The sequence below is a fragment of the Coregonus clupeaformis genome, chromosome 15 (assembly GCF_020615455.1).
Source record: "Coregonus clupeaformis isolate EN_2021a chromosome 15, ASM2061545v1, whole genome shotgun sequence".
Classification (NCBI taxonomy): Eukaryota; Metazoa; Chordata; class Actinopteri; order Salmoniformes; family Salmonidae; genus Coregonus; species Coregonus clupeaformis.
The window spans coordinates 32710858-32723812 of NC_059206.1; the positions used below are offsets into that span (position 1 = coordinate 32710858).

General features: G+C 43.4%; 1 protein-coding gene across 3 annotated transcripts; it reads left to right on the top strand.

Moving 5' to 3' along the window:
* The first annotated feature begins 9571 nt into the window (after positions 1–9571).
* Positions 9572–12955, top strand: LOC121583376. 3 transcript variants are annotated; one of them, XM_041899555.2, is made up of 7 exons: positions 9572–10367; positions 11401–11614; positions 11742–12067; positions 12166–12250; positions 12335–12469; positions 12580–12741; positions 12849–12955. In XM_041899555.2, exons 2-6 carry the CDS (start codon positions 11422–11424, stop codon positions 12735–12737), a joined length of 897 nt encoding a protein of 298 aa, XP_041755489.1. In that variant the 5' UTR covers positions 9572–10367; positions 11401–11421; the 3' UTR covers positions 12738–12741; positions 12849–12955. The 3 variants fall into 3 exon arrangements, with proteins under 3 accessions (XP_041755489.1, XP_041755488.1, XP_045081329.1); XM_041899554.2 differs by lacking the exon at positions 9572–10367 and adding an exon at positions 10894–11173; XM_045225394.1 differs by lacking the exons at positions 9572–10367; positions 12335–12469; positions 12580–12741 and adding an exon at positions 10894–11173.

Sequence of the window (12955 nt, forward strand, 5' to 3'; positions counted from 1 at the left end):
GTGTTTCTTCTTTATATGTGTTTATATGTATTTATATTTATATAATTTGTATAATTCCTGTGTGGCTCAGTTGGTAAAGCATGGTGCTTGCAACGCCAGGGTTGTGGGTTCGATTCCCACGGGAGACCAGTACGACAATGTATGCTCTCAATACTGTAAGTTGCTCTGGATAAGAGTGTATGACAAATGTAAAACTTGTGGGCACCGGAGGGGGTGACTAATTCACACGCAGTGCTAGTCACTCCACAACCGGGAGTCGCATAGGGAGGCGCACACTTGGCCCAGCATCGTACGGGTTTGGCCGGGGTAGGCCGTCATTGTAAATAAGAATTTGTTCTTAACTGACTTGCCTAGTTAAAGATCTATCCATTACCTTAAGATAAGACCAGGCTGCTCTGCATAACAAAGGACTGCCTTTCCTGTTTACAACTACTATGGCAATAATCAATGTGGGTGCTTTCATGAATATGTGTGTGTGTACACCCTACCCTGGGTAGGTGCTGTGGACTGCTCTTCATCAGTGCTTGCTTCATATTCTTCCTCCTCTCTGGTCTTTTTCGTTCTCTTCCCAGGACTGCTGCGCTATCCCTCCTCCGTTAGAGAGACCAGAGATATACACACGCACATGTTAAAGTTCACAACTTGGGGAGGTTTTGTACACTGAGCATTCAAAACATTAGGAACACCTGCTCTTTCCATGACATCGATTGACCAGGTAAATCCAGGTGAAAGCTATGATCCCTTATTGATGTCACTTGTTAAATCCACTTCAATCAGTATAGATGAAGAGGAGGAGACAGATTAAAGAAGGATTTTTAAGCCTTGAGACAATTGAGACATGGATTGTGTATGTGTGTCATTCAGAGGGTGAATGGGCAAAACAAAATATTTAAGTACCTTTGAACGGGGTGTGGTAGTAGGTGCCAGGCACATCGGTTTGTGTCAAGAATTGCAATGCAGCTGGGTTTTTCACTCTTAACAATTTCCCATGTGTATCAAGAATGGTCCACCACCCAAAGGACATCCAGCCAACTTGACACAACTGTGGGAAGCATTGGAGTCAACATGGGCCAGCATATCTGTGGAAGGCTTTCGACACTTTTCAGAGTCCATGCCCTGACGGGGGGATGGGGGATGGGGGGTGTCTGGTAATCAGTTAATATTGAACAGTATGATTTTGGATAAATCACACCTTTCATCCTAGAATGTGCAACTAGATTAACAACATCGTGATTTCACAACAGGTTACCACATACTGTAGATTATGAAACAGGAGACGTCAAACCCAGTTGGTCAATCAGATAATTTCCATTTATCTCAGATGGGCGTGGACATAATATGAGCGGTACCCCTGTGGGGTAACGTTAGGTTAGGTCACAGATGGGGGATGTGTGTGTACTATGTACCTGGTCTCCTCCAGGTGGGTGATGTCCTCCTGTAGACTCCTGTACCTTGGCTTTCTTGTCATTCAACACCAGGAAGAAGCGAGAGTACAGCTCTGACTCTAGTTTCCTTACAGTGCCTTGCAAAAGTATTCATCCCCCTTGGCGTTTTTCCTATTTTGTTGCATTACAACCTGTAATTTAAATGGATTTTTATTTGGATTTCATGTAATGGACATACACAAAATAGTCCAAATTGGTGAAGTGAAATGAAAATAATAACTGGTTTCAAAATATTAAAAAAATAAAATAATGGAAAGGTGGTGTGTGCATATGTATTCACCCCCTTTGCTATGAAGCCCCTCCCTAAATAAGATCTGGTGCAACCAATTACCTTCAGAAGTCACATAATTAGTTAAATAAAGTCCCCCTGTGTGCAATCTAAGTGTCACATGATCTGTCACATGATCTCAGTATATATACACCTGTTCTGAAAGGCCCCAGAGTCTGCAACACCACTAAGCAATGGGCACCACCAAGCAAGCGGCACCATGAAGACCAAGGAGCTCTCCAAACAGGTCAGGGACAAAGTTATTAAAAAAATATCCGGAACTTGAACATCCCACGGAGCACCATTAAATCCATTGTTTAAAAAATGAAAGAATATGGCACCACAACAAACCTGCCGAGAGGGCCACCCACCAAACCTCACGGACCAGGCAAGGAGGGCATTAATCAGAGGCAACAAAGAGACCAAAGATAACCCTGAAGGAGCTGCAAAGCTCCACAGTGGAGATTGGAGTATCTGTCCATAGAACCACTTTAAGCCGTACACTCCACAGAGCTGGGCTTTACGGAAGAGTGGCCAGAAAAAAGCCATTGCTTAAAGAATAAAATAAGCAAACACGTTTGGTGTTCGCCAAAAGCCATGTGGGATACTCCCCAAACATATGGAAGAAGGTACTCTGGTAAGATGAGACTAAAATTTAGCTTTTTGGCCATCAAGGAAAATGCTATGTCTGGCGCAAACCCAACACCTCTAATCACCCCGAGAACACGATCCCCACAGTAAAGCATGGTGGTGGCAGCATCATGCTGTGGGGATGTTTTTCTTCAGCAGGGACTGGGAAACTGGTCAGAATTGAAGGAATGATGGATGGCGCTAAATACAGGGGAATTCTTGAGGGAAACTTGTTTCAGTCTTCCAGAGATTTGAGACTGGAACGGATGTTCACCTTCCAGCAGGACAATGACGCTAAGCATACTGCTAAAGCAACACTTGAGTGGTTTAAGGGGCCTAGTCAAAGCCCAGACCTCAATCAAATTGAGAATCTGTGGTATGACTTAAAAATTGCTGTACACCAGCGGAACCCATCCAGCTTGAAGGAGCTGGAGCAGTTTTGGCTTGAAGAATGGGGCAAAGATCCCAGTGGCTAGATGTGCCAAGCTTATAGAGACATACCCCAAGAGACTTGCAGCTGTAATTGCTGCAAAAGGTGGTTCTACAAAGTATTGACTTTGGGGGGGTGAATAGTTATGCACGCTCAAGTTAGTTTTTTGTGTGTCTTATTTCTTGTTTCAAAGTGGTAGGCATGTTGTGTAAATCAAATGATACAAAGCCACAAAAAATCCATTTTAATTCCAGGTTGTAAGGCAACAAAATAAGAAAAATGCCAAGGGGGGTGAATACTTTCGCAAGCCACTTTACCACTGACATACCACTGCAACCCACACAGACACACATAGTTTGTGTTAGAGCTCGGAGAATCTAAAGATTTCCCAACTTATCAGAGCCAGAACAGGAGAGCAGGGTTAGAGTTAGTTACAGTTAGTTATGAGGGGATGGAAAAAAATGCAGCAACACAGCAACAATTCCTTGGAAGGGATAGAAATGTGACTGGGATATTTATATCATTAGCTAACCTTGTGATAATCAAAGAGGGACATCATCTAATACCCCAGCCCTGACACAGCCACTAGCCATCAGCCACCCCTTCCCTCTGAATCCAGGCAGGGTCTGTTGCGTCTGGTGTTGGTTGCCAGGGAACCTAGACAAGGTTTTTTTCCCCCCTCCGAAACCCAATCCCTCTATTTTCTATTTGAGAATCAGAGAAACTACAGCAGTGAGATGATCAGAAACACATGGACTCACTCTACGTGATCGGAGCTGCCCTCAACACTCACTTGGGAGGGATTCCCTCATCCTTTGTGTGTGTGTGTGTGTGTGTGTGTTTGATCTTTGCCTCTGTGTTGAGCTCTGTAGTCTGTGCGTCATTGAGGCCCCCTTTCAGCGATCTTTTCCAGTCTCAGCAGCCACGCACGCACACACTGCACTCGCACACGTGACATCAGCCCCTAGACAATGTGACGTGCAGTGGCGGCCCCACCCTGTAGAGAGTTATGGGGATAGGGTAATGACTCCTAGAGAGAAGGGAAGTGAGCTGCGTGTGTGTATGTTCTTACTCTGCATTGATGTTGTAGCTCATGTCTGAGTCTGTGGTTCTCCTCCTTTAGTGAGTTGTTGCGGTTCTGCGGTGGGGTTCCACGTTCTAGACCGTGAGTCAGTAACGCTCGGACCTCCTCCACTGGCTCTGGAATCTCACACAGCAACACAGAACCCAGGCGGGAGAGGGATTGGAAAGAGTTCATCTGTGCACCTGTAACACCCATACACACCCTCCCTCCCCTCTCTCTCTCTGGTATATTTAAAGCAGGGTAATATGTGCCAGTCATGACTTCATCTCCTCTGAGTAACACTAGGTAAACATCAACAGACTAAACATCAACCTATTAATACTAGACTGAATATTACCGGTACTACTAACATTATAATTGATACTAGAGTTCTTCCTGACCACGTGACCTAACAAGGGAAACCTCAGGGCCCTAGTTAGGACATTAACAGGCCTCAGTAAGGCTAGCTTGCCCCTAACGAGTTGGACAGTTACTTAATTGACTGGTAAAGACATGGGCAGTAAAACGATTGGTCAACAATGATTTGGCCCAGAACACTATTGGCCGGTATCATGATGGATCGCACCAAGTTGGATACAGAATGTTGACTTGGGCAGAGCTTCTATAAGTCGTCATAGAAACGCTACTGTTTCAGACACTCTCTCTTTCTCTCTATTTCCCTCTCTCTCTCTGTGACTCAGATTCAATGATTAACTACTGGAGAGAATTAGGAGCAATTTGGATAGCCTGCCGTTACTACACCACTGTGGTGTCCTACATTAAACTGGATTACTCCTAAATGAGCCACAACCACTGTTGTAACCACTGCTGCTTCTGTGAGGGCTTCACAGTAGTAGTGTATAGGTGGTGAGGTGACTGGCAACCAGATAACAGGATGACAGAAAGTGGAGAGAGGGAGAGGAGGTCAAGTCCAATGTTGTTGTTGTGAACACAGGTTTGTGTTCTGGGTTGGTCTTACAGGGACTCTCTTTACACTGGTCCATCTACTGGGGATGAAAACCATTAACCTCCACTGCCATACACATACATTTACACACACATAGCCCTGCCACACACATACACACAGTCCTGGTGTAAATGGATCCACATGCTGGTTCTGGAGGTAGTTTTCAAAGCAGGTCTCAGAGGGAATGATCAGTGGGTTCAGGGGGTAGTTTAGACCTGTGACACAACACACACACACACACACACGCTCACACACACACAGTAAGAGAGACTACACATCCTCACACACACACAAATCCTCTCAAAAATAAAGAACGACAGGAGAAAAGACACATCAGAAGGGAACAGCAGGAGAAGTCAACAATATTCCATTATTCACATACTATAATAATGCTGGAATTGTTCTCTTAAATGCAACATCAAATGTAAAGTTGCACAATTTCAGTGATCTGAGGGAACCCACTGACTAGGTGGTAAAATGCTGCCATAATACGACTGTTTATAGTCAAATGCATGTTGCTGTTGTGATGATAAACTGATCACTGCTGGTATGATAATAGTGATAATCCACTCACAGCTATTTGGGAGCTGTCCTGGGGCTGATGCTATGGGACAGTAATGTGCAGTAAAAACACGAAGATCACATTCCAATCTTTATATCAAGGCCTACCCAACAATCACCCAGATGTTCCTAACTCTCCTAGTCCAGGACAGTTCTACAGGGTTCTATTGGGTTCTGCATGGTTCTACAGTATATGGTTCTATATGGGTTTTGTAAGGTTCTTCAACTGGTGTCTGTAAACCCTCCCTCTCGGCAGAATACACAACAGGCACACACAAACACACACTGTGCTGTTGCAAGAGTTGAATGACCAGCCATTAGACATGGACCCTTTAATAATAATGAGTCATATCTCTATGATGAATAAATGAATCTTTTTATAAACTGTTGAGCAACAGAAAACGCTAGACGCTTTTTCCTCTGGGATGTTGCACCACAGTGAGTTCTGTAAACGGCCTGGTCCAAAACTCTCCTTTCTGAAACAGTCAATTGTACTCATTTCCATTTTCTACTGAAACACATGCACTAGGATTTCCATTCTATCATTACATTATTACTATGGCAACACAGCATAAAGAAGATGTGTGTGTGTGTGTGTGTGGTCGACCTCTGAGCACACTGACCGTAACTAAGCTGTTAGTTGGCTATGTGTGTGTTTACCTCCACAGTGATAGTACTGTATTCTACTTTACAACGTGATGGGGATAATTTTCCAGTCAAAGCACAGAGTTGGAGGAAGACATTAATATCTTAGGGTGACATCACAGAGCCTTACGTTAGCACTGGGAAACAACAACACACTCCTGAATGATCCATCAACTCTAGTACCAATACAACCCTGCTGTTGATATGATTGCCTGACTGACTTGTGTGTTTTAATATACTGTGAAGCTGCAAGGGGGCTAATTAGAGAGGGGTATCAAGGGGGTTTGGATCTGTAAACCATCAGGCAGTGACTGGCAGCCCCACTTGGTTTGTCATCACAGCTTTAGAAACTGTAACAGGCCCTTATGTTTCCTTCCTAACTACGAAGCTGAGAGGAGAGACACTTCTACCAATCTGCTAGTTACCTCAGTTAAAATAATGACTATAGTCACAGTGGCATGCTTTGCCTTCACAACATCCCTTTCACACCTGTTCCTGTCATAGACTTAGGTAATTAACTGTTCCACTCAGACTCTCACTAGGCCTATACTCTGTTACACCAAGAAGTTGCACACAGTAGAGCTCAGTGACTGTGATGTGAGTTTAGATGTGCAGCACTGTAAATGAGGAGAACCATGGAGCTTAACCCACCCTGTTGGACAGTCATTCATTAACCCCTAGTAACATCTGTACTATCTCCACCTAGCATCTACACACCAGCCGGCCAGTAATGACAGACAGACTGACAGACAGACACACACCAGCCGGACAGTAATGATAGACAGACTGACAGACACACACGATCTGTAATGAAACACACAGACACCTTCACAATCACGTGCGCGCACAACCTCCGAATAATGACAGACACAAGGACAGACAGAGAGAGCACAGGAACTTCAAAAGAACAGGAGAAATTCTACCTGAAGGTTGGTGAAATCACTAAACACAGGTGCTTCTATTTCAGCCACAAAACACATCACAGCTATGTACAACTCTGTAATAGTAGGCTTTAGCTTCTCCTACCAATCTATCAAAGTCACAGTTCATGAGTTTGTCCACCACTGAGTGCCACTGCCACAGACTGAAATCTCCACACTCACACTCCTCTGTTAAAATGTGTTTTTCTGTCCGTCCTTTTTCCTGCTCACACTGGTCCTGAAAAAATCTCTGTCCTCTGAGTTTCCTCTATCACTCTCTTCTTGGTAATTAATGGATTCAGTCACTAAAACAACACCATTAAAGGAGAGAAGGTAAATGCACCATCTTGGTTTCAGGTATTATCTTGGCTAACATAGGTGTGGATTGTTTTTTCCTTTTGTGATCTTTATTATCCACCTGTACAGTAGGTGGCGGAATGCACATATAATTGTTGCGAACACTATTATACCAAAGAAGAGGAGAAATGGAGTCCCTTGAGAAAGCAAGAAACAGATGTATGTCAGGAGAAGTGCAGTATTATCATATGGAAACGTATACCTGGATAACGGAGGAGGAATGAGGGAAAAAGAGAGGCAGAGGAGGTCTAAGAGTGAGAGGGAGGAAGTCTGTGAGCTTGAGTATGTTAAAAATGGTGGGAAAAAGGAGAAGGTTTGTTAAAGAAGAATGGTAGGAAATGTAAGCAAAGTGAGCTGAAGATAGGAGGAGAAATGGAAGTGAATGAGGGTGAAGTATCGGAGGTGGAAGGTGTGGTGAAGTACTCGGAGCCCGAGGATTGCGCAGAGGGTCAAGATGAAGATGAGTCTGTGACAGTAGGAGTGACGTTTTTGGAAAAAGTGGAGCCTTGCCTTTTGGCTGATCCATTTGTGGTTTTAAGAAGGGTGAAAAGAGTGTTGGGTAAAGTGGAATCGGTGAGAGTAACCAGAAGTGGTCTAGTGATAATTGTTTGGGTTTCTGTTGGTCAGAGGGAGAAGGCGCTCAGATTTAGACAAATGGGGGAAAGAATGGTGAATTGTTTCGCTCTCAAGAAAAGGGCGCCATTGAAAGAAGTGATTACTGGGGTAGAGGTAAATATAAAAGTTGACCAACTGAAGGGGAAGATTCCCGGTGTGTGTGATGCTCGTCGTTTGGTGCGACACAAACAGGGGGGCGAGAGTGGGGAAACAGAGGAGTCATTGTCTGTTTTTTTGAGTTTTGAAGTTGAGTCTTTGCCTGATAAAGTGTAGTTAGGGTACATAAGTTATCCTGTACGAGCTTATGTGCCGAATACATTACGATGTTACAGGTGTCAAACTTATGGGCATGTGGAAGCAGTGTGTAGGAGGGAGGTTCCAAGGTGTGAGAAGTGTGCAGAAGTAAGAGTAGTGAAGAAGTTGTCATATGCTGAGGCAGTGAAGAAAGTAGAGGAAGATGGGTCAAGGGGGAGGAGTGGTGAGAGTAGTAGAGATGTACCAATGCAGAGGGATAGGACAACAAGTGATATATGTTTCAGTAAGATTGGATTTTTAGCATTTATAGCAATGGTTATTAATTGTCCTGTAGGGATGGAACGTAAGTCTAAGAAAATTGAGGTTGTGGTGGCAGCTGCAGAGAGGTATTTGGATGTGCGATACTTGACATCAGAAGAGTTACAGGGAGTGTTAAGTGGTGATGTTCCATCATCTCAGGTTGAGGGCATGAGGTAGGAATGAATCTATTTAAATAGTGGAGTGGGGTGGTGTTAATTATTAATAATAATTTTGAATTTGTGAGTGTAGTGTTAGATGGTAGGGTATTTCTTTATTTTATTTTATTTTTCAAGCTAAATATAAGGGAGTTGTACACCAGTCTAGTAGGTGGCGGTAATGCAACAAATTGGATGCCAACCGCCGTTAAACCTCAGAAGATACCAAAGAAGAAGAGGAGGAGGAGGAGCGACATGTTACAGAGAGTGGAGGAAGAAGAGGAGTTTTGTTGACAGATTCACGGAAGATGGCGGAAGCGGATGATGAAATGGAATCTGAATACAATGGAGGTAGAATCAAGGAGAATTGGAGTATTGTTCAAAAGAATGGAAAACGGAGCAAAGTAGTGTACAGTGATGAGAATGACCCTTCGTATCTAGTAGGAGTACGGTTTGTTAATATGGAGCAGCTGACCAGAGTACCAATCTTGAAAAAAACATTTGAGTTATCCAAACTGGTGGAGCGAGTGCTGGGTAAAGTGAAGGATGTGAGGATCACGAGAGGCAGGCTTGTTTAGATTTTTTGTGATTCTACAGAACAGAAGGAACGTGCGTTGTGTCTTAATCGATTTGATAAGTTTGAAGTGTTGTGTGTGTCGCTTTGGAACAGGGTACCCCTTAAGGGAGTTATATCTGGCGTTTCGTGGTAAGTTGATTTGGAAGAGATGAAAAATATTCCTGGAGTGATTGAAGCAGGTCGGATGAATCGATTGGTGAATGGGGAAGAAGTGAAGAGTTTATCTGGTCTTTTGTTTTTCGAAATGGAGTCTCTCCCTAATGAAGTGCGGTTAGGGTATATTAACTACAGAGTTAGAGCATTTATCCCAAGAACAATGAATTGTGAACATTGTAAAGCTTTTGGTCATGTAGACAGTGTTTGCAGAAGGGAGAAGCCGATGTGGAAAATATCATATTATGTGTTATAAAAGTGAAGAAAATGTGACATGTTGTAATTTGCGGTGGGAATCATGAAGCCACGTCTTCTGAATACCCCACAAGGGTGGCCAAAGTCAGGGTTATACAGAGCATTTCATATGCAAAAGCTGTGAAAAGGGTTGAGGGGTTGAATGTTGCGCCAGAAGAGTCCATGGTAGCCGATAGGCCTTCACTGCAGGCTGCAGGGGTTGTCTTGACTCCAAGAGGATCCTGACATTTTAAAGGTTAAAACGGTGGCCTTTATTGCAATGGTGATAAATGGCACTGCCAAGGTGGAGAAAAGATCTAGGAAGATTGAAATCATTGTGATTGCGGCGGAGCGGTTCCTGGGGCTGAAAGATTTCACAGCAAAGGAGTTACACGGAATATTAGCAAAAGCCGCACCACCTTCTTAGGTCATAGAGCCTGAGAAGGGAGATATGGAGAACTAAAAGGAAGGAGAAGTGGGAGTGGGAGATCCACTGACATGATACAGAGCTGCCAACTCTCACGCTTTCGCCGTGTCACACACGTTTTTGCCTGTTTTCACACGCACTCACGCCACACATCCAATTTCTCATGCAAAAAAAATCAGCAGAGACTCGTTCGTTCCTTTTTTCAAACTCCCCGATGGTAGATGGCGCTGATGAGCGCCACTGAACAATATGCGCTGCACCCCGAAGTTAGCGACAGAAGAAGAGATACCATTGCCGCGAAAGTCAACAGGAGAAGAAACGGTCACTACCTCAAGAAGTCTGATAAGAAGCTGAGCTGAGACTAGGTATGTAAAAATGAAATGTCGTCCAATTGAGTACTCACTCTCTTAAACTTTAAATCTTGAAAGAAAGTATTTGTTTGTGCGTGTGAACATGATTTAGTGTGGTGAATGTAAACTCAGCTGATTTCGAACAGGTAAGATGTATTCCAAAGAATTTAAAATAAATACAGGAAATGTGTGCAATAGAAGTAGGTATGTTTTTGTAACTGAGAGTAGAGTTATTAAACCAACATGACCATTTGAATTGTTTAAGGTTTCAAAGATGTCCCGTAAGAGACCTTTGCCAGGACAAAAGTGAAAAGAACCAGCCAAGTGAGAAAAGACAGACAAACACACTGACAGAACAGCCAGAACGATTGATAGAAACGACAGGACAACAGACAGAGGAGCAACACAAAAGGACAGAGAGAGCAGGAGACAGGACAGACTGACAAACAAGCAGAGGAGCAACAGACAGGACAAATAGAACAACCAACAAGGAGACACAGAGGGACAGACAGAAGAGACCCCCCCAGTCCAACAGCAGGGCCAGAAGAGTCGTGCTCTGGCTGGAGCAGCAACATATAGATCCATTTTCAAAAATGAGTGGACCTCTTCATGGCCATTTATTACCAGAGGGAGCCTCAACACGCACTACTGGTGTGCAGTCTGCCGTATTGAAAACTCATGTTGCCACCAGGGTGTGACAGATGTAGTGCGCCATATAAAAAGCAAAGGCCACCAAGATAAGCAACGAGCTCTCCAGTCCACAGCCACATTATGCAATGGCCGTTCCATCTGTTGGGGGTATGTCTGCACAAGAGGTTAAGGTATGATATGTGTAATGATTCTGTCAAGGTTCAGTCAAGAGTTTTGTGTTCTAGTTGATCACCGTAAAGTCATGGTTGATAGTTTTGACTAATTTGTGGTTTGTATTTCAGTGTAGTACAGTCCAGTTTTCTTAATTTGAGATCTTAGTTGCTGAATGTGTTTTTTACCTGTGCCCTATATAAACAATGGTCTTTTGGGAGGATTAATACTTTTTAATTTCTTACAGACAAGAAGGGCTGAGGTCAAAATGACAGCTGGGTTGGTAGTTCACAACGTCCCCCTAGCCTTTGCGGACCACCTGGGGCCTCTCCTAAAAGAATGTTTCGGAGATTCAAAGACAGCGCAGGAGTACAGGTGTGCCAGGACTAAGTCATCCTGCATTACCAATGAAGCACTCGCACCATATTTCACACAGGAGCTTGTGAAGGAGATGAAAATGGGTGGGTCGAATGACACTGGTATTTCACAAACTATTTGAGATTTTTCTCCTCTGCAAAACATGTGCTTTGTGTATTTTTAAACATCTAATAACATGAACATCTGTATGATTCTAACTTGTCATTATAGGAGTGGAAAAGATGAACCCGCTTACTGTCCGGGTCTTCATGGGCAGCAAAGTTGTCCACCAGTTTTTAAATATGTGCTCAACAAGTGGGACGAGATGTGGGACAGCAAGTGAGATCTTCACCAAAATTAACTCCACCATAGAGGAGCATGGCATCCCTTGGGAGAACTGCATTGGTCTCTCAGTTGACAATGGAGCTGTGAACATTGGACCACGTAATTCCATTGCCTCTAGGGTGCTCCAGAAGCATCCCAACACCTATATTCATGGTTGTCCTTGTCATGTGGCACATAACACCGCCAAAGCTGCAGGAGTGGGATTTTTTAAAGTGAGTTAAGGCTTGATTTATCTTTACATGTAACTTTTTATTTGTATCATAATTACGTGCATTGACTGAATGTGTTATGATTGATTTATGCATTGCAGGTGTCCGGTTTTGATTTGGAGGATATGGTAGTGGACATCGGTTACTGGTTCAAGGGTAGCACAAATCGGAAAGGATACCTGACAGGTATGCATGTTTGATACTATTAAGTGTAATACTGAAATGCTGAGCTGTAGAAAATATATGATATGGATTTAATGTCTAAAACAGAGTTTTGTGAGCTCCATGAAGCGGAGGACATGGAGGTCCTCCTGCATATCTCGGTCCGTTGGCTAAGCCTTGAACGTTGTGTGACCAGGATCCTGAGGCTGTATGAACCTCTGGCCAGCTACTACAAATCTGCTAGTATGGTCATCAATTTTCAATTTCATTATGCAGCAACTACATGGATTGTTAGTCACATACTTGTATTAATGACAACCTCTTGTTTTGTGTTATTTATTGATTGATTCAAGATGAAAATCAGGCCAGGTTCAAGAGACTTGTGCAGACATTCACTGACCCCATGACAAAGTGTACCTGCTGTTCTTCCAAGCCACTGTACCAACTTTCACTTCTTTCAACTTGCTGCTTCAGAGAGAGCAGTCATCAATATTTTTGTTACATTTCATGATGAGGTGGGATTGGATTTTGCAGTTTTTTTCCATTCAGTGTTTCTTGCTGATATCTGCAGGGATCCTCTAAAACAGGTTTCACCTACTATTTTTGTAAATGTCTGTTATAGATGGTGAAATTCGTACGCAAGCTATGTTCCAAGTTTATGGTTCCAGCAGCTCTGCAGTGCCATGAGGAGCCTTGTGAAATTGCCTTTAAAGAAAAGGCTAACCATTT

Coding starts and splice junctions, on each gene's coding strand:
- LOC121583376 (XM_041899554.2), top strand. CDS start 11,129: ATGGCCGTTCCATCTGTTGGGGGTATGTCTGCACAAGAGGTTAAG. Junction 11,174..11,400: donor TGTCTGCACAAGAGGTTAAG/GTATGATATGTG, acceptor AATTTCTTACAG/ACAAGAAGGGCTGAGGTCAA. Junction 12,068..12,165: donor CAGGAGTGGGATTTTTTAAA/GTGAGTTAAGGC, acceptor TATGCATTGCAG/GTGTCCGGTTTTGATTTGGA.